Source organism: Pezoporus wallicus, unplaced genomic scaffold (genome assembly GCF_028554395.1).
Source record: "Pezoporus wallicus isolate ANWC-B61680 ecotype Strahan unplaced genomic scaffold, APGP_CSIRO_Pwel_v1 contig_6597, whole genome shotgun sequence".
Lineage (NCBI taxonomy): Eukaryota > Metazoa > Chordata > Aves > Psittaciformes > Psittacidae > Pezoporus > Pezoporus wallicus.
In genome coordinates this window covers 971802-992427 of record NW_026635331.1, presented here as the reverse complement: position 1 = coordinate 992427, position 20626 = coordinate 971802, and the positions used below count along the sequence as shown (strand labels likewise).

General features: G+C 37.4%; 1 protein-coding gene across 11 annotated transcripts in view; it reads left to right on the top strand.

Moving 5' to 3' along the window:
- The window catches only part of INPP4B (inositol polyphosphate-4-phosphatase type II B), a 311298-nt gene that overhangs the window by 249565 nt on the left and 41107 nt on the right, over positions 1-20626 (top strand). For all 11 annotated transcript variants that reach the window (XM_057419340.1, XM_057419328.1, XM_057419376.1 and 8 more), the window contains 5 exons: positions 3423-3567; positions 13146-13318; positions 14345-14468; positions 15506-15623; positions 20105-20245. In XM_057419340.1, the coding sequence (XP_057275323.1) occupies positions 3423-3567; positions 13146-13318; positions 14345-14468; positions 15506-15623; positions 20105-20245 (701 nt within the window). The remainder of the gene's footprint in view (positions 1-3422; positions 3568-13145; positions 13319-14344; positions 14469-15505; positions 15624-20104; positions 20246-20626) is intronic.

The window sequence follows — 20626 nt, the reverse complement described above, 5'->3', positions numbered from 1 at the left end:
CTGCATTTTACAGTTGGATTTTCAATCTTAGTTTTGCCTGAAATCTAAACCAATGGCGTCAAGCTAAAAAAGCTTGACATAAAGATAACCCTGTTCCATCCACTTCCAATGACTTCATTACCTTACAAACTATCACAAAAGTGAATTCAAGGCAGTAGGTGAGGTCTACCCCCTTCCCTCGCATCCAAATTTATCTGTAAGGAGTAACTCCCAATTTCTTAACTGTGCAGGATACTATTTCACTGAGGGATTAGTGTTTTCCAAAAAGCATCCTTCTGGATAGCAAGACTGTGTTGTACCTCTCTTTGATGCCAAGTGCAAATATTCATCCCATAGTAACTGACAGTGATATGGATTGTGCACTACACATAAGCAATAGTAAAGCATTACTGTTGAAGGAAAAATATATGAGAGTTTCAGATTGCCTCTGGGTAGATAGTCTCTTCTCCTCTTGCCAGCTGCTTCTGCTGTCCTAGAACTTCCCTGCAGGAAAGAACAAAGCATGTTATCATGTATAATACAAGAAAAGGTAGGCACATTGCATTTGAAGCTTTCTCTGCTTTACGTTTATGACTGACTACTTAACATAGTTGAAGCTACAAAGAACAGATAAAATGGTGTTTCCAGTAAGTTATGTTCAACTACTGACATGGTACTCAGACACAGGTCTGACATACTGACCTGTGTGCAGTATATTCCATTCCAAAGTACTGCCGCATCACAGGAGGGGGTTAATCATGCACATTAGTTAAGATATTTGCTTTATACAGGTTCATTTTTAAATGTCTTAAGAAAAGTGATCGGCTTTCTGTGATGACAAGGCCTGGCTTTTCGTGGACATCATTCTGAGTATGCATGTGTGCCTGGCAGTGCCACACCACAGGCAACAAGAGAAGTGCATCTGTGGCCATTTCTAACCAGCAACACCCCCCCTCTCCCCCCATGTGCTGGGACTCAATAATGGCTTCTAAAATTTGAAAGAAGTAAAAGATGTCAGTGTGTCGTTGCCTTGTCCCAGCAGGGTGAAGCCCTTTCCACCTTCCCTGTCATTGGCTTGACTTTTGATCTTGAAGCTGTAAGGAGAAGGAGCAAGAAACCTTGTTTCTCTTGTTCTTTCACTCCACAGCTGTAAACTTACCATCCAATTAGATCCACAACAACTGGTGGAAAAACTGGTATCAGGGAAGAAGCATCCTTACTTGGGAATCTAGGGTCATAGTAGTTCAGTGTGTTGAGAAATAAGACTTATTTTCTTCTGATCACTCACATCACACAGAGGGCTTACAAGGATGTTTATTTGAGAGGCTGGGGGTGTCATTTTGTGCTTTAACCTGGCACATGCTGCAGAATGGTGGCCTGTAAGGTAGTTCTTAGGCGGATTGAAAATACACCACTTACAAAGGTGAAAAATGGGTGTAAAATGTGCTTGGCTAAAGGAAAAATTATGGGACTAGTATGGGATGACAAAGAACATTAAATGGATGGATTTCTGATCGCAGAGACTAATAGGGTGTCACTTGTTTTTCACTGATTGGAAATTGCGTTTTTAATTGAGAATTGTTCTTACCAAACTACAAAATTTCAGCAGTATTCTTGGCAAAATGTGGCCATCTTTGGTGTAAACAGAATAATGTCACGATGAATGGTAGACACATCTACTTTTTCTGTCCTCCTATAGTGATATCTTCTAATCCCAGGAACCTCCACTGTGGAGAAAAAGGACTGCAGGACAGGCTTTTGCTCCATCTCACATGCCCATATGTAAAACAGTCAGATATTTAAGGTGCTTTCCAACCCTAACTATTCTGTGATTCTATTTGATAATAAGGATGAGCTTTCTGTCAACATTTTGCTTCTAAACCTTCAGGGGATGTTTATGTGAATATTTTATAGACATCCTCTCAGTGTTGGCTTAATAGGTGGCTTGAAAAAAGTGTTCTTTCCAAAATGAAACAAGGGCTCATATTCGTGTTACTTATGCAGTAACTCCAGATGCTCATTAAGCATCACTCTTTGTGTTGGGATTAAACTCCCCTAGCAGACGGAAGAAAGGGAAATTACGTTGCTGCAGCAACACTGAGCAGCTGTGTTTCTGTACAGATTCAGCAAATACAGTTCAACAGTCTGCAGGCCCATGTCGTGTCCCTCAGGACACAAGGATGCCTGCTTGTTGTGGGGTGTGGCCTCAGTTGGAGGGAACAGGGAAAGATCAGATTCCTGTGATCAGGATAATGGCCTAAGAAGTGTGGCGTATAGTTAAAAAGGAATCTTAGTTTGAATTTTTGCCATAGTTCTAACTTTGCCTTCACCAAACTTCCAGGTGTTACCATTTTTATAGAACTACGGTATTTCTCAGGTTTAAGTTTTCTTTAACCTTGTCTCTTACTGTCTTTTGCCTCAAGGGCTACATATGTATAATGCTTGTGGCTATTATAAAGTAGAAAGAAAAGCAGTGATATTATCTTCCCATTTTTCAATCTTCAAGCAAACTGATTGCTCTGCATTAGTTTCAGAATGACTTGGTGTTAAAACATGTATATGTTTTTTTTTCCTGTGGGTTTATGTTCTGGGTTTTTTCTGACTGCTAGCCTTCTGTACAGCCTCATTTCTGTACAGCTTGGTTGTTTCCTTTTTCTTATTCAGATCCATATAAGTAGGTACAAGAGCTTCAATTTCTGCAGCATCCAGCACCTGAAGGACCCTTCCTGTATCTGTGTTCCATAACAGCTTTGTCTTTCACTCCATATTATGTCTCCTGTTCTGTTGTACAGAATTCATTCTATCATTCTGTTACATCTGTAATTCTCATATTTATTATAAACTCAGTTAAGCATGATGGTTGCAGTTTGTGTGACAGGTGAAGAACAAAATTGAAATTGTGTTACCTAATAAACGTGTCATGAAAGCAAGTTTCTAATTCTAGGCTTTTAATTTTATTTACATTTACTTTAACAGAGTAACTGATGTGATAAAATGGAGGGTATGTTAAATTATCAAAAAGAGGTTGTCATGTACTATGGCAAAAAAATGGCAGTTGCACAGGAGATTTGATTTGGCAAGGCTTTGTATGTCTGCTCTCTTTATTGTTTCAAATAGACAAACCGCTCAGTTTGTTGTAATTGGGCATGAAACCTAGCACGCACTTTAGCGTAGACTTTGAAGTATGTGTGTTTTACAGTGTCTAAAAACCCCAAACAGTTTCAGTTCAGTCATTTATACTGCAAGAAAAAAAAAATACACAAAAAAGGATTAAGTTGGTAGAAGGCTGTAGAATGAGAAAAATAGTAATATGCTGACACCTAATCTTCCCAATAATACTTACAGTAATTTGCACATCTCCACTTCAAGGTGTTAGTAAGAAGTTAGTATTGTCTCTTCTTTTAATTCTTCAGTAATGTGCAGTGATAATTATGCTTTTTCAGGACAGGGTATGGGCCAATGTGGGAAAGAGTTTAAACTGTGTTATTGCCATGGTGGACAGATTACTTGAAAAAGACAACGTCAGCAACACTAAAGAGGGTGAAAATGATCCTTCAGCAGCAGATTGCAAGGTGTTTCATACAGGTGGTAAGCAAGCTTTTGTTTTTTTTAATCACTGACTAGAGTAAATAAACATGGAAAAAGTCACAGAAAAGCAATATAGAGAAGGGTCAGTAGTATCTTTCATGAGAGTGCCGATAGCAAGGTTTGCATAGTTCTAGCCTTGAAGGATGGAAGGCTATTTGTCAAATTATAGTTCCCTTGTGTGCTCAAACTTCTTGCTATGCTCTTTTTTTTTTCTTTTTTTTTTCTGTGCTACAATGAAAACCTGTTGAAGCAACAGTGTTTTCCTTTGAAGGTTGATGTAGTTTAATTCATTTCAGATTTTACTTGAATATACTGTTTTAAGAAAAAAAAATGGAGTGTGTCTTACTTACAAGAAAGGTGAACGTTCTCTTTGTGTCATTCTCCTGTAAACTGTTATACTTTCTGAAGTGTTACACTGATTTTTGTTTTCTGACTTGCTAAAATTCATTTTTCCCTGAATACAGGTGTCAGTGTGTGTCAATACTGAGGGCTAAGTAAAGTGATGCCATGAGATGTGAAGAAAACTTTATCAACAACAGGCCGTTGTCACCAAATCTTCTGATATCCTATGGCTACATTCCATATTGCTTTCTCTAAGCATAGATTAAATCTGATTCTGAAATCCCGCAAGACTTTGCGATGTGCAAGTGTGTTGGATAAAATGAAACAGCTCCTCAGTGATACTGGTGGGAGTCCAACTCTTCAGTTAAAAAAAAACAACAACCAAACAAACAAAAAAACTCCATAGAACAAACAAATGCCACAACTACTTTATTTTATGGAGCTTCAGATTTCCCTCTCCCTCTCCAGTCTGAAAAGAAATAATGACTTAGTATAATTCTTTCTGGATGCTTTTTGCCACTCTTAGCAAAGTAAATGTTTACAGATTTTCCTTCACTCTCTTCAACCCTGAACATGTCCTCTGTTGGTCTGTATAATCCATAAAATGTACATAAGCAGTCCATTGGAGTTACAAAAAACATGCTCTTAGCTTTGATTCAGGCTCACACCCTACACAGGCAAATGAAATATTGGTTACAGCTTTTAGCTCACAAAGCCAAAACCCCTTAAGAGTTACTTCCTTTTAGGTACTATAATAAGCAGTCATCAAATAGAATGAAAAGTACTTCTTGCTAAGGAATAATGGTTTGAAAATTATAGATGTGTTTCATTCGGCTGGGTTGTCTTGTGGAGCTGACAGGCCAAGGACACAAAAAATATGAAGATGTTACGGCACTGGAATAAATTACTCCTTTTTTTGTTTCCCCCTTCATTTCGGGGACTTCCCTTTTCTCTTGAATCAGTACAAGTTTTCTTCTGTGAGAGCACAATCAGTGCTTCTGATGAGTTGTGCTGAGTGTTCTGCCACATGGAAACTGCAGATTTGTGGGGCAGATCACTGTTTTCATGTTCTCCTTTATGAGGAAGACATAATTTCCCAATGATATTTTCATGAGAGCATCTTGCAGTGCCTTTGACAATTTATAGGACTTTCAAGGTCATGGAGAAATGGAGATGTTTTACAATTCCTTTCTTTTATAGGACTAACTTAAAGGATGGAACTTTCTGAAGAGCCAGCCAGGTTTTTGGCACACACCATCCAAAATTGCTTGCCTGATGATTTTCAAAACCATTGCCTTTGGTGCCAGAATTTTTCATGCTTGACTTCTCTATGAGAGTGGGGGTTTATATGGACTTTTTTAATCTGCATCCTCTCTCTGAAGTTTGATGTGAAGCCTTAAAGACTCACCGTGAAACACCTACATAGAGGTTGAGATTCTAAGTTTAGGGTTATAAATTCTACCTTAATTCTTCTCCATTTTACATCCGAAGCCTGGTTTGTATGGGCTCATAACTTTTTCCTAGATATAAAGTCATACCGTGTTTACACCCAGAAATATATTTCTCAAATTACAATTTTATGCTACGTACAATTCACAAACATTACATATACAGAAAGCTTGTTGTATCTTGCAATTATATTATACCATAATTTGAGCATAACGTTTCATCAACAGTGCAAATATATGGGCACAGATAGATCTTTGATTCTGAAACTGCTTCAGTGCTGGAGTTGAGCTGAAGAAACATTGTACTGATGTTTGTAAGAAAAATGGGGAATACCCAGGGTTTGAGCAAAACAATGAAAAGTGCACCATAAATATAGGATGAAATATTTGCTTATATTAGTGAACCTGACTGTTTCAATACTTTATTTTTGTACCATATAACAATGATAAAGATGAAAAAGACTGCATGCGTGTTCATTTTAGATGACAGAAGACATTATGACAGTAACTTGATGCACTAGCATATTCCTATAACAATAGATGTTTTCATAACATGTATTCAGAGCTTCCTAAGATAGGTTTATATTTGCAGTCTCAGCGTTGACATCATGTGATCTTATTCTCTTTTTTCCACCACCCCCAACCCCGAACATTTATTGTGTGGACTTTTTGTCATTAGAAATATCAGTGGCACTTTTTTCTCGTGCTTACCTTTCAGTATGAATTATACCTTCCTTAGCCTAACTTTTCATGCAGTCTGACCTTTGAGTGTATTCTTAAGACTGAATTTGAGTTATCAGTTACCAAGGTAACATGCTGTGGTTTCATCAGTTGCAGGATTATGATTTCTCTGCAGGATAAATCGAGAAGAGTAGATGGATTTTAAAGGAGAGGGAGGATTTTTATTGTTTCAACTCCAGAGCGGTTTGTCTCAGAGAACTACTTGACAACATTAAATCCTTTTTATTTTTGCCTCTTCTTTTTCCATGAGAGTCAGAATGTGAAAGCATGTCCTGCAGCATTAGAGGTGCCAGTGAAACATGGTAGTTTGCTCTTATGCTTACACTGTCCCTAACAGGTCTCCGTGTGTAGCTGTGCTGCTAAAAGAATCTGTTGGTTCCATCTGCTCCTTGTACCACACCATCAGAATTACCACCAAGCCATTCCTCCGCTGGCTCTGTGCAAGTACTCCCTGTTTTTCTACATGCAAAATTCACCACATGATCTCGGGCAATTTAAGCTGGCAGTGTGATTGTACCTGGATTTTGCCTGAAGTGAATTACGGAACCATAAACTATGTTGCTGGGCAGATGAATGGACCAATGGTAACCTTCAGCAGAGGTAGCAAAGAGCGCCTGGGAAATGGTGCCATATTTCCTAGCTAGAATGAAGGGAAACATCTGTTCATAGCCACATTGCTGCAGGCATGTGTGGGTTAATTTTTGTTGAATAATCTGATACCTGGTGGGGACTCAAAGTCTAGATTCAACCTTTCTGTCTTTCAGTTCATCCCTCCTAATGCAGTGCTGGTAGAAAAGTGAAATAAAGCTGTGTTCTGGTTTTGTTTGCATCCTCAGAAGAAGAGCTTTTAGTGTAAGTTACCATTTAGTCAGGAAAATGAAGAATTCTCCCTTGGTCTGTATTCGCATGAGTAGCAGATATTTATTTTGTGGAGACAAAAGACTTGTGAAAAACTTTCTCTTTGCTTTCCTCACATTTTTCTTTCCTGTTCTCTTAGGCTTGCCTTTACTTCAGCTCTATTTCTGCACATTTTTTTCTTTTCCCCCACACTTTTGTATCATCCTGCTCTTTTTGATAGAGTACTTACCTGGGCTATATGTAGCCCAGCATATAATTCCAGTGCTTTCTCCAAGTAATTTGGCTAATAAAGGAAGCTTAAAAATGTGTAAAGGGAAAGGAATACTATTTAACTGAATCAACAAACTAATTTTTAAATAGGTGCACAACACTTCTAGAGTGAGTTTTATCCATTACTCCTATGTTTTGAGTATTTTAGATTTCCTTAGCTTAATGTCTGTTATTGTCATTGCTGCTTTTTTCTGTTTTCCTTGTGACTGAAGCTGCGGACACACTTGTATATGTAACATTAGATGGTTTCCATTTTCACTATTAATCCATGTGACAGTATAGAAAGTCTCAGATGATTGCAATGGAATAATAAATACCCAAGATTTCAAGATTGTTCTTCTGGACACCCAAACTGTGCAAAGCAACTACTATTACATTAACTGCAGAAACACCAGGAAGACTTATGCAGGCTTTTGCAAATTTTTGGTATTCCTTTGAGAAATGCCACAGAATTATGAGCATAAAACCTCATTCTTTCTTCAAAGAGCTTGGCTCTCATACTAAAGTTAAACCGAGCTCCAAGAGCAGAGTGGCAATATGGGGTAGGAAGCTGACCTTTCTATGCTGCCAAGTTTAATACTTGAGCTCTACTAAGTCAGTTTTTAAGCCTCTCAAGAAAGAAAATAAAAAAGTCAGAAGGATGTTCCTGTCCTAGGTGAGTAAATTCGTACTGTGGATTAATAGTACCATGATGTTTACATTGCCTACTTTGAGGGGTTTACTGCTGTTTTGTGTTGGTTGTTTTGTTTGCCTTTTTCCATAGGGCAGATTTTGCCTAATGTTCGATCTGTGATGTTGAGACAACTCAATTACATCCTTTGAGCTCTATTATTTCAATCCTATCATGGATTATTTGTATATCCAGGTAGTAAGGGGGGGTAAGTGGTTAGCTACAGTGAAAAGTTGTGGGTAGCTGCTGTTGCATTCATTACCATATGTCTGTACGGCCCTCTGTTATGCTTTCTTTTGCTTTTAATTCTGTATTCAGTTTTTAACTTCATACCACTTATATTTTGAGGTGACTTGAATCCTTCAAAGATTTCCACTGATTTTTAAGTGGTGCAGACAGCAGTGGCAGAATTGGCTTTTTACTCTGTTGCCAGGGCAGAAGGAGATAGAAGTCAAATTCCAAAGCCTCGGAGCTTTTCCTGTTTTATTACCAGCACATTTTAATAAGCACTTCAATGGGTCTGACTTTGAACAGAGCAGAAGCTTGCTTTTCTGCCAAACTCTATCAAATGTAACATGCAGTTTGACATATTGCAACTTGAATATTAGCACATGGAAATGACTAGCTGGGTGCTAAACAGGTCATTTGCCTGTACAGGCATGCTGATTAAGAGAACATGGGACTGATGGGTGTTTTCTGGCAACAAAAGGGCAAATCCTGTCATAAACTGACCTTCCAAAGCCCTCTGTTAGCAATGAAAGTGGAGTATTACTGGTGCTTTGCTGCACATATTCATATGTTTTAATCATACACTAACTGCATAGTGGTGATACCACTTCTTTTAATTTCATTCTTCCATTTTCCATTTTAATGTGTTTGGCTTTTATGTCCTTAGTTTCCTTTCCAGTGGCTGACTAGAACAATTTTTGAATTGAGTTTCCTTGCTTCATCAATGGGCTTTGACTCATCGTTGGATATTCCAAACAGTACATAGAATCAGCAAGCTTGGAAGAGACCTTTAAGTTCATAAAGTCCAACTGTTACCTCAGGACTACCAAGTCCACCACTAACATGCTGCCTTTGTCATTTTAGCAACCTGACAGTTATCCTGTAGTCTCCTTATTGCTTCTGTTCTTGTTCCTAATGTCTTTTTTGAGATGCTTACTCTTCAGTCTTCTTCAAAAGATTTTCCATGGTATCAAGGACAGAAACCTTGTGATTTGTCACCTGAAGTGTCAATATGTGAGTTCTTGAATGTGTTGAACACAAAAGTGATTCTGAAAAGCTATCATTATTCTGTGCTGTAGCAGAGGTCCTGAGCCATGGCTGGCCCTCTGTACCTTCTTTACAGCAACAGTTGATTCTGAGCTGACTGCCAGTTTTCTCATGAAGCAGGAGTAGTAGGGCATCTTGCATCTCTCCCCAAATTCAGATGTGTAAGCAGTAGCTTTTACCCAAACAGTATCCTCACATGTCAACGATGTTGTGGCAAGTTAGGTCTAAGCCTGATTTTAGACCAGGGATTTAAAGCTCCCTTTACAAATAATAGCTTTTTATTATTTTTATTCATTTTCCATATTGATGCCTTGCATACAAGACAGTTTTATTTTCTGAATTCTACTGAGTCTTCTTGTAAGCTTCAAAATACAGGTTTTTTTTACGTTTCAGTAACTTCAGTTTCACCGTGCTTCTCAGTTTCAAGGAGCAACTTAAAAGCTGTTGTACTTGCTATTAAGCAAGTGCTTCTGATTAATATTTTGAGCTCTGTGCATTATTAATGAATGACCCTGATTTATATTCTTGCTGAAGTATTTCCAACAGGATATTCTGCATAACAAGTGACATATGGTGATTTTTAACAGACCGAAGATTGAGCAGCTGTATAGATTTCTCTTTAGAGTTGTCCTTTCTAAGATCCTGGTCTCAGCATAAGATATATCTCATATTTTGAACTTAACACACAAAACTTGCTTTAAAATTAATGGATAGACATGGGAATATACTAGTCCGTGCATAAATTTTCTGTTTTCAAGAAACAGTGCAATCCCTCTCTTAGATTTACTAACTAGCTCCACCTTCTGGGGATTGGACATCCTTACTAATTTTGAGCAGGGATTTTCAGTGTGAGGAAGGAGTAGGATGATAGCTATGGATAACTTAATCACAAGAGGCTTTCGTTTTGTCTTCTTTCCTTTTGGCAAGTACAATACTATTTATATTCTATAATAAAATAATTTCTCTTTCCTCAGTCATTAGGGTAATATTTCCAACAAATTTTCAGTTTTTTATTGTTTTCTACAAAACAAAATATATGTATAAATAAAGCTCTGCATTCTTTGCGACTTTAAGTACTCAATAGGATTTATTTTTAATATATATAGCATGAATGCCCTTCAATAAAAAAATGGCCTTGAGAATTTCAGATCTTTGGATTCCTTGTTAATACAACTGTTACTGACAAAAATTACTCTAGTAAGTTAGTATTCCAGACACATAATTTCCCCAAAAACAGCCTTGTGAGAAAATGATCTTGAAGGTACTAAAAGGTATGTGCAAAATAATTTGGAAAATAATAATAGAAGGTGGTTATCAGTTGTTTACTGCCAATCTGGAGGGCTATATGAGGTAGAATCCACTTACATTTGTTCTGGGTCTGGTGTTATTCAGTATTTTCATTACTGACTTAGCTTATGAAATATGAATGATGCTTATAAAATTTGCAGATGCTTAAGGCTGGGAGAGGCTTTAAGCACCATGGGAGCAGGATTAGAATGGATCTTGATGAAATGGAGCACTGAAATACTAGGATACAGCTCAATAAGGGCAAGTACAAAGTTATGTTCATAAAGAAGCAGAAATACACTGCGGATTGACTGGTTAAGTTTGGGAGCTCAGTAGAGTCAGATCTAAGTATTATGTGACCAGTATGTGACCCCCTCTTTTATGAACAAGAGTGTCAGTAAGGGTTTTTAGCCCTGCCCACATAATCTGAAATTGTAATAGCAGGTTCACAAAGTGTGGCTAGTTCAAGAAATTCAGCTTTTTCTCTCTTGCCCTGGCTGTCAGTGTACTTGCGAGATCCTTGGCTATGTCTGTATCCATCTCTGCTTTCCCATGAAAATAGAACATGTCTACTTATCAATACCTTGAGATCTGCTTTAAAGTGGCCAGGTATGATCTTTTTCATTATTTGCTCAAGTTGGAAGCAGAAAAGAAATTCTGTTTTAGTCACATACAGCCCTGTTGACAGGTTCAGTAGGCGTTTCATCTTTTGATCTTGTTCTGCTGCAGTTGCTTTCCTTGGAATTTATTTATTGATTAATTTAATAAATTGCTATAATTTAAGACTCAAAAGGAGAGTTTAAATTGTCTGGTCTGTCTAGTCTGACTTTCAGTATGTCACACCTTCTTGTTTACCTTATTTCTAAAATTGACTGTGTCTCACAGTAGCCTCTGGCCTTTGGTTGTTCTTTCACTTTTGTTCCCTTGTTAGTACTTGTTATTTTCTCCTCATGAAGAGGGGACATCAAGTTGCTGCTCAGCCTTTTTGATAGGCTTTAAAGAGATTAAACTACTCTAAGTCTTGCAAGCTCTTGGGTTTTTTTCAGCAGTCTCCTTAAAATGTGTACACCAGATCTTGGCACATGGCGTGTAAGTGCTGTCTTAGTCAGTGGCATGTATAAGATCACCTCTTTTTGCTGGAGCATGAAATAGGGGATGGCTTATGTTCTATTTTGTTCATGATGGCTCTAAATTCATAACTGCGAGTGGTTCTTCAGTCTGTATTACTCACATTTAAATATGTATGACTGTGTTAGAATGCATGTTGCCTGATCACAAAAACATTATTTGCAGAGGAACTCAAGTTGTTCTCTGTGACTGCTCTGTCCTTGTTCCTATTTCCTCATTCCTGCACTTTTTCTTTTCTTTTTTTTTCAGTTTCTCCTGGCTTTCAAAGTTCTATCCAGTCTTCTTGGCTACAGTTGTATTAATTTAGCTACTTTTCTGGAGCATAGCCAAATTGACTTTGCAACAGGCAGCTATGTCTTCCTGCCTAAAGAACTTCTCCAGAACTAATGAGTATTTCATTGGCCTGACTCAGAATGTTACCTGAAACAATGTACTGTTGTCTTCCATCTAATTACAATTTAAATGGAACAGATTTTAATTATCATTGACTCTTAATTACACTAATCTACAGAAAATATGAGTAAGCGATGGACTGTGTTGTCAGTTACACTCCCTATTTTTATATAGATTCTTCTGCAGTGTTGTTTTCTCTTTTATTTTGAACTGTAACAATGAAACTGAGATGCAGATTCTCAAGGAGGGTGGTTTTTTTATTGTCATTTGATCAGCTTGGAGAGGTAGGCAAACCTATGTGCAACTACCATGCAGGTATGGTTTTATTAAGTCCTGGAAAATTCAGGAACAGCTTGGGAATTAGGCAAGTTAGAGTAAGCTGTTTCGATTTTCCTCCGTTCCTAGACATCACTTCATTTCATTTGTAATATATTAAGGAGTCCTGTTTTTCAAGCATTTTCACTGGCTTATGTTTCCTGATATTTCTAGCATGTATTTTAATAGAGCAAAACGTATGACAGAAGTCCTAAATCTCTCCACTTGAAGTACCTAAAAAAAAAAAAGAGTTCAGTATATCTAGATATTTAAAGAGAACAATCTAAAGAGAGGCTAAAAAGAAAAAGAATGTGACCTGAACGTTAACATTTTTTCCAGCCTATATATCAAACAGATAATACCCTTCCAGATACCTGTTTATTCTTGTTTTGCTTTCTGGCACTCACTTTTTCTTAATTATAGTCTCTTCCGTCTGTTTTTTGGTGGTACTCTGTTTGTTTAGATAACAAGCTGTTAGTGCTGGAAACAATAGGAAATCTTCATCTCCACAGTATTCATCTTGTGCTAAATGTGTTTTCATGTGTATCCCTGTATGCTCTGTTTATGACACTTTAATGCAAGTTTTACAGAGAGGTTAGGTCTGTTAAAAAGTCATTGTTTCAGGATATAGTTGGATTCAGGCAAAGGATTTAGCCTCAGTCTTGGTGGTATGCTGGATTTCTACCTCCAACACCTCTGATGTTCTTTGCTGTACTGCAGCAGTTAGGATAGAGTTGCAGAGTTGTAAAATGTAGGACAATCTATGCAGCCACTGCAGCCCTCTTTTCATTCTGAAAAGCATTGTAATCGCAAGTTTTCTGTTTTGGAACAAATATTTTATCTTGTTCTAGGTGACTGGTATGAGCAGCTATATCCCCTGGTGATTACACTGAAGGACTGCATGGGAGAAGTGGTGACCAGGGCAAAGCAATCAATGGCATTTGTTCTGCTCCAGGAACTTGCCTGTGGTTTGCCACAGTGTTTGATGCTGACCCTAAGAAGAGACATTGTCTTTAGTCAAGCAGTAGGTTGTTTTGTGTCACTTATCTCCTACTGTTGCTATAATTAAGCATTTTATTCATGCCAGTGTTTGTGATTTTCTGTTGGTTTTTTTTTTCCTCTTCTCAGTTTAACACAACTTTTTTTCCTATATTTGCCATTACATCCACTTAATTATGTTATAATGTGATAGGGAAAATAATAGTAGATGGAAATCCATAGTAACTGTATCACTGAGTTAAGAAGGTCTGCAATGGACCGGAAAAGGTTACCTAGTCCTCTTTTTTTCACAAAGAAGGATCCATAAAGTTATTTTTAGTTTTCCTAGATTATATGCCAGTATCCTCACCTGTAGGTCAAGTTCTCGTGTCTAGCCAGGAATATTATATAGCCTGGAATATAATACCTAGCTTGCTGCTGTTCAAGTTAGGTATTTTTTTACCTCGGTTACCTTGGAAATGAAGAACAGGTTATCTGTTATCAGATTGTAGCAGTATTTTATGTGTTTGAAGACTATTAGTATGTTTCTTCTCAGACTTGTCTTCTTTTAATAACTGAAGTGCTTTTGATCTTCTGTAGATCTTATTTTCCAGACAGATTTTTCTCTGAATGATTCATCTAATTTCTCCCTTAAGTTATATGTTTTTCCCAACATAATTAAAGAGTTAGAGGGCAACTGCCAAGGAGATTCAGTTGCATTGGGTGTCTAACTGCTTTCAAATCCATCATAATTCACAATCTTACGTGTTTACAGCCTGCCAGTGGACATTCTGGTCTTGCTTCTGTCAGTGTAAATAGCACATAACCCCACAAATAAATGAAGCTTATCTAATGTAAAATAAGGGAGTATTTCACTGCTTTTTACACCAAAAAATGCCTCAATAATATATTAATATGAAATTATGTATGTAGTCACTGAACAGAAATATCTATGCTGTTTTCCTCAAATATCTAAATATTATTTCTTTTGCTCATAATGATAGCAAGCCTCATTTCAACTGTGCTATAACAGTACATCTGTTGATTTCATATGGTTTCACTGTCTTTATAGCTCGCTGGATTGGTCTGTGGGTTTATAATCAAACTGCACACAGGTTTGCATGATCAAGGATTTTTACAGCAGCTTCATACTGTTGGATTGCTTGTGCAATATGAAGGACTCCTTAGTACATATAGTAAGTATTGTTCTTGGACAAAGTTTCTTATGTATTCAGACCAGTTTACCCAGGAGGTTCTTATTTTAACCTCTGTTCTGCTTCCAGTAATTTGGCTTACGAATCAACAAGTACTATCCTTAGGAGACAGTAGGCTTCCATATAATAGCATGGTTGAAGTCATTGATACTGTGCTGTCAATTCTGCATCAAAAATTACTCATTCATTTTATTCTCAATTCCTCTGAGAACACTAGCTACTAATTATTCCATGCAGAGTGCTGAAAAACATCATCTTAAATACAGGAGACTTCTTCCTCTGTACAGCTAGTGGAACTTTTGGCTTTAATAAAACCTGTCTCCATTTGTAGAGGCGTTTGACCTAAGCAGGTTTATAAAGCTAATCCAAACAGCAGACTTAAACAGTTACTGACTCTTATTAGCCTCTGCCCTGAACACACCAGTATTGTTGATGTGAAGATAGCTTGAAAGCTCTTTAATTCCTAGCTTGTTATAGATGTCATCATTTGATACTTATTAAAAAGAACGTTTGGAGGGAGAAACTACCTTATGTTTTAAAATGCTGGATGTATTGGATCCTTCCCCAAATTAGAGATTTTGACCGAAGTAGGGATTTAGCATTTGTGCAGCTCTTTAATGCACAGGCAACTGCAGATCCTCACTTGGAGATTGCTATCAGGCTCCCTTTTGCATGATGCTTGTTATTCTCAAAACCTTTGTCCTCCATCAGTAGGATGGTCTTTAAAAACACTTTCAGAATAGACAAAAGAGGCTTTTTTTGAGGTTATTGTATGCACATACAGAGCAGCCTGATTTTCAGTGGTACTTAATACTCATAGTTATCATTTAGGCCACAGAGAATTGTCAGCAGTTCTAAAAATCAGTTTGCTTTTATGTAGATTACTTTAATGTAGATCTAGGACTGTGATTTTTTAGAAGCACAGACTGGAACATATAATCCCTGTATTGCTTTACTCTAACCTATTCAGTGACTGATATATCTACTCTGTTAAGAGCCTCTGTAATCTTTCCATATAGGTGAAGAAGCAGGGATGCTGGAAGACATGGCTGTGGGAATTTCAGATTTGCAGAAAGTAATGTTTAAAGTCATCGAAGCCAAATCAGAAGATTTTTTGCCTATCATAACTGGAAGGCGGTAAGAATTTTGTTTCCTGGAGCCCATGGCATGTATTTTAATCTGTAGCACATGAAAAGCCCAGATAGTGTTTTTCTTGTTGCTGAATTCTATTACATGGAAAGTGCAGTAGTTTTACTTTTCATGAGGTGAGTGGGGATATAATGAGGTAGTAGTGATTTGCAAAGCTAGCATTAAAATGGGTTCTGGGTTACTTTCCTGATGAAAAGCTAAAAGTTCCAATTATTAAAACAAATTAATCAAAACAGTGTCTGGGTCATGCAGAGTGTCTGTTGTGTTTTTCATACTGATTCAAAGAGAGGTGACAAGGTCAGTATTTACAAAAGTGGCCTCTAACTGAAGAAACGTTGGGTTTGAGGTTTCCAGAACTTGTATTTCATTGTGACAAATGAAATTACATTTCTAAGAGTTAGGCCTTCATGATCTTAAGACAAAAACTGAAAAACTCAGGCACCAAAACCTAGTGGTAACTTCTGAAAAATGAAGCCTATCTTAGTTGCTGAAGACCACACAGGACATACGCAACCTCAAAAATCCTGGGCAAAGCCACTGGTACATTACGCATCTCGCATAAGCACTGCTGAATATCAGGACATAAACTTCATGAATTATGGCTATGAGAGGGTTAATAGGTTGTTACACAGGAGGAATTGGGGTTTTATCTTTGGTATTATTCTAGTCTGAAGCTCCAAATGTTTTTACTTTTGCAGAAATCACTTCCTTAGTAGTATCATTATTCTTAAGATGACCGTAAATTAAATTCAGCTAAAAGCAAGAACTTTTAGAAAAGATGTGTTTCTTCTGAAGAGGCTTTTCACCACTGATTTACTTAATTATCTGGGATAATTCACTCTTATTCTATGGGCCTGCTGAGAAAGGATTGAAATAAATAGCAGGATGGCCGGAGTATGATAGGCAATGCATCGGGAATAATTAAGAATAATTATGATGTGTACGTAAAACAGAAGACATACATCCTTTGCAGATTACAGCAGTCAAAAAGCTTGAAAAATCCAGCAGCTACATTTACTGGCTTGCTGCCATTACTGCAGTACACTGAACTGTCACGCTAGGAGGTCCTGGCTTGAAAAGAGACTTGAGTTTTGAGCTGCCTGAGGCATTCTGGGTTGATGGAGTAGTCAGTCTTTAGGAAGAAGAGTTACTGCCTGTGATTGCTGTACTGTACTTACTGGCAGGTGTTCACTGGATGGAATCGGTATCAGGGAAAAAAAAAATTAAAATCTTAAAAGCTTATGCGTAGGAGCCTCATTCTTGTTAGAGCTGTGGTGAGACAGCTCCTATCACACAACATTGGAAGTCAAGCATAAAAAGAGAAGACAGTGGAAAACTTAGTTATTTCTAATTAGTGTGTAGGATCGTTTGGCTTGTTTACATGGTGTGGCTCAATAAAATGAGGCCGAAAGACTCTAGAAATGCAAGACAGAAGATTAATTCAAATTCTTATCTTGCAGAGTCAGAGTATTCACTTGCAATTGTTTTTCTGGGGAAGCGCTTAAGACTGAGATTCCATGTACACAAACAATCAATCCAAAGAGTGGTGGCATTGACTATCAGTGTGCTAACCTGCTGATGTGGGTGGCTGACCCTGGCCATCCACGAAAAGTGAAGTTTAGTTCAGGTGCTCACGTTCTTTTATTATTATAAGCATTAGATTGTAGTATTTTATTATACTTACATTCTATAGAAGAATTTTATAAAAGTATTTGTACATCTGAACTTTGAGGCACTGCAGGATTTGATACCATGTTTTCAATGAAGCCCGCTATCAGACTAGCACTTTCACAGCCACATTGGAATGATCTAAAAAGTCATCACTCAGATAAAAGAAGAGGTAGGTAAACACTTCCCAGCTGAGATGCAGTGACTGACCATGTGTGCATTGTTTTTTTTGTTGCAAAGCAAAGGTGTATATAAATGCCTTGATATGGAATGATAGCAAATATTAGAGAATAAGGCAAATAAAATCAAAGAAAGGGATATTCTTAAACAGTGTATAATGCCAAAATTTATATAATTTTTTCAGAAAGATATGATTTATTATTTACTCTCTTAAACATGCTGGATTTCTACACCTGGTTGCCCTGAGAGATCGTTGAATGTTAAAAATTATGTACTGATATTTCCTTCGTATTGGAAAAAGTGGTAGTTACCTTACTCATCTCATGCTGAAAAAAGATGGTATCTCTGCACTAATTCTAGCCACAAAAAGACAGACATGACATGGCAATAAAATTTACGGCTGTATTAGTGTTTAATGTTTAAATAGAAGCACAGGACCTGTAAAATCTTCAGTAAATTAAGATCAAGCAAGTCTTCCAGATTTCAGTACTTTGAATTATTTTTTTCTTTTTTGCCCACCTGACTTCAGTACCATTTCTGGGCAGCAATGTGAAAGCTTGGGAGCCTTTTACTTACATGATCAGAAATGAGTTGTTTTCATTGTGCAATTAGAGTTCGTTGGTTTTTTTTTCAGAGTTACCACGGATTATCTGTGAGACTTCTAAAAATGTTTCAAAAGAAAGGAAGAAAAAAATAAGGGAGGGGGCAAGGGGAGGCTCTCAAATGACACCAATGTTAATTTATCATGCCTAAAGGACAGCATTTCCTAATGTTCTTTCACACACCGAAAGTTTTGTAGTGATTTGGGGGTGTGAAATGTAGCAGTGCAAGGATTTGGTGGCATTTTGGTTCATCAGTGTATGCTCTTCGAATTAGACTAAACCAACATTTCTTCTCAACCTCATGAAAGCACTCCATCACAGAAAAATCTCCTGGCAGTACCTGACAGCAACTAGGAGAGCTCTCATGCAGCCTGTGAATGAATGCTTTTATACAAAGGTCATTTGAGTTCTTTACTGTCATCCTTGCTAACTCACTATTTCTTTCACACAGGTGAATTAATTAAACAAAACACAAACCAAATAGACTTATCTGGGGAATGAAACTGTTTCTTCACACACACTTATTTTTTTCCCCCTTCTAAGGCATGTATCCTCCATTGAAAACTGAGAACCCCCCTCAGTAGGGAGCATTTGGCATTTGCTCAGAGATTACACATTAGTTCTAACCTGTACCAAGGCAGAACCAAGGCATATGCTGTTGCCCTAGTTGCATGTAATTACAATTCAGTCACAAGTCTGTACTGGATCTATTATATTTTGCTCTCAGATATGTGGACAGTATAGAGGTTCAAATGCAACCATGAACTCTTCTAAGCTAAAATACATATCCGAACACCTGCTCTGAGATAGTGCCACTCATCCCTCCAGTTTGCCAAGCCTGTCAGACCTAGTGCAGAAACTGTCTCTTTTCTTCAAGGTTTTCTGAGTCTTCTTTCCCAAATTCTACACATGGGAAATCCAGACTGTATTTTAATTTCTTAGCAAGCATGTGATTGATTAAAATAAGGGTTGAAGTGACTTCATGATAGATTTCTTTTAATAGCTGCAAAAAATTTTACTAGCTGAAGTTTACATGCAGAAGTTGTGTGACTTTCTAGGCCTGGTTTCTGTAGGTAGGATGTAGATCTTCCTTCCCTTCTGTTGCTGTAATACTCTTCCTTCTTGGTGGTACACCAGATGTGCTCTGCCGGAGAGAAAGCCTCAGTCTTCGTTATCGGTTGGCCATGTTTGAATGATTAAAATGCCAGATCATGGAGACAAATGGATTTGCTTCTAGTCTGTTCCTCTTTTATTAGACTGATTGCTCTAATAATTGAAAGAAACCTAATAAACCTCAAGTTAACAGCATGCTGTTGTTTCTGTTGTGGGGTCAGTCATTAGTCCTCAAATTCAACTTTGAGGGTTCCATATAATAAGAGTTTAGACTGGCAGCCAAAATAACATGTTTTTCATAAAATCAGACCAAACACAAACATATAACCACAGCTGTTCTATATTACATCTCTTCTCCTAAAATAGGATTCATGTTTGTGTAATGAGCCTTCAGTTATTATCTTCACAGAGTCAGTTTTGTTACTGGTGGTGCTTTCTATCCCCAGGGAGAAAATCCAGCTGCTGAAGAAAATGGGAATTTTGCTTTGAGCTTTTCTGAAAGGTTTTTGCTCATATTGCATTTAGAGTGGATACAGGATCAAGTCATGACTTCCAAAAGGGAGTTGTGGTAACTCACTAGGATGCATTTTAATATTTGAGGAGTTCTCACTTATGTTTTCGTAGCTGAAGATGTTTTACTGCTTTCATCCTTAGTCCTATTTTCACTTCAGTAAAGAAGTCGCTATCAGGAGTGTGTGGTTATATTTACCTGCCTTTTTTCCATATAGCTCGGTTATCCTCTTAAAGCCAGCAAACTGAATCATCACATTTTATGCTTCGAAACAATTAAGGGGAAAAGGGAAGGACTGATTTATAAGTCTCCATGCTCTCTATAATTTAGGAAGGCTATAATTTCAAGCAAACTAATTGATACGCCCATCCTTATTCATCTTTTTATTTTCCTAGTGAACATTATGTTATAGAGGTCCAGCTTCCAGCAAAGATGTTTGAGTTGCTACCACAAGAGATTAAAGAAGGAAAGCTACTTCGCATGTATCCGGTACTCTTTAATGTTGGAATCAATGAACAGCAAACACTTGCAGAGAGGTAAGAGAAAACCATGTTTCATTTTCTATCCAAGTATGCTGTGCTAGTATAGGGTATCTCCCAGGACTAAAAATAAACGTTTTGTTACTTGTTGCTGGACCATCTCACATTTGCTTGGTGTGTATTTTAAAATGTATTAAAGGAAATAAGCACAAGCTATGAAGCCATGCAAAATAATGATAAGTCCAAGTGAAGATATGACCACATGCAGGGGTGCGTTTCACACGGCCAATGCCAAGTTTCCTCTGGATACAGATATTAAATTAATTTCTATTTCACAGATGTAGAAGTTTGTTTCAAATATGAGTTTGAAAATTGAAAATTCTCATTATCTTAGAAGCGGAGTTGAAGATGCTGGGCAAGTCATAAGCTAGAAAGAGA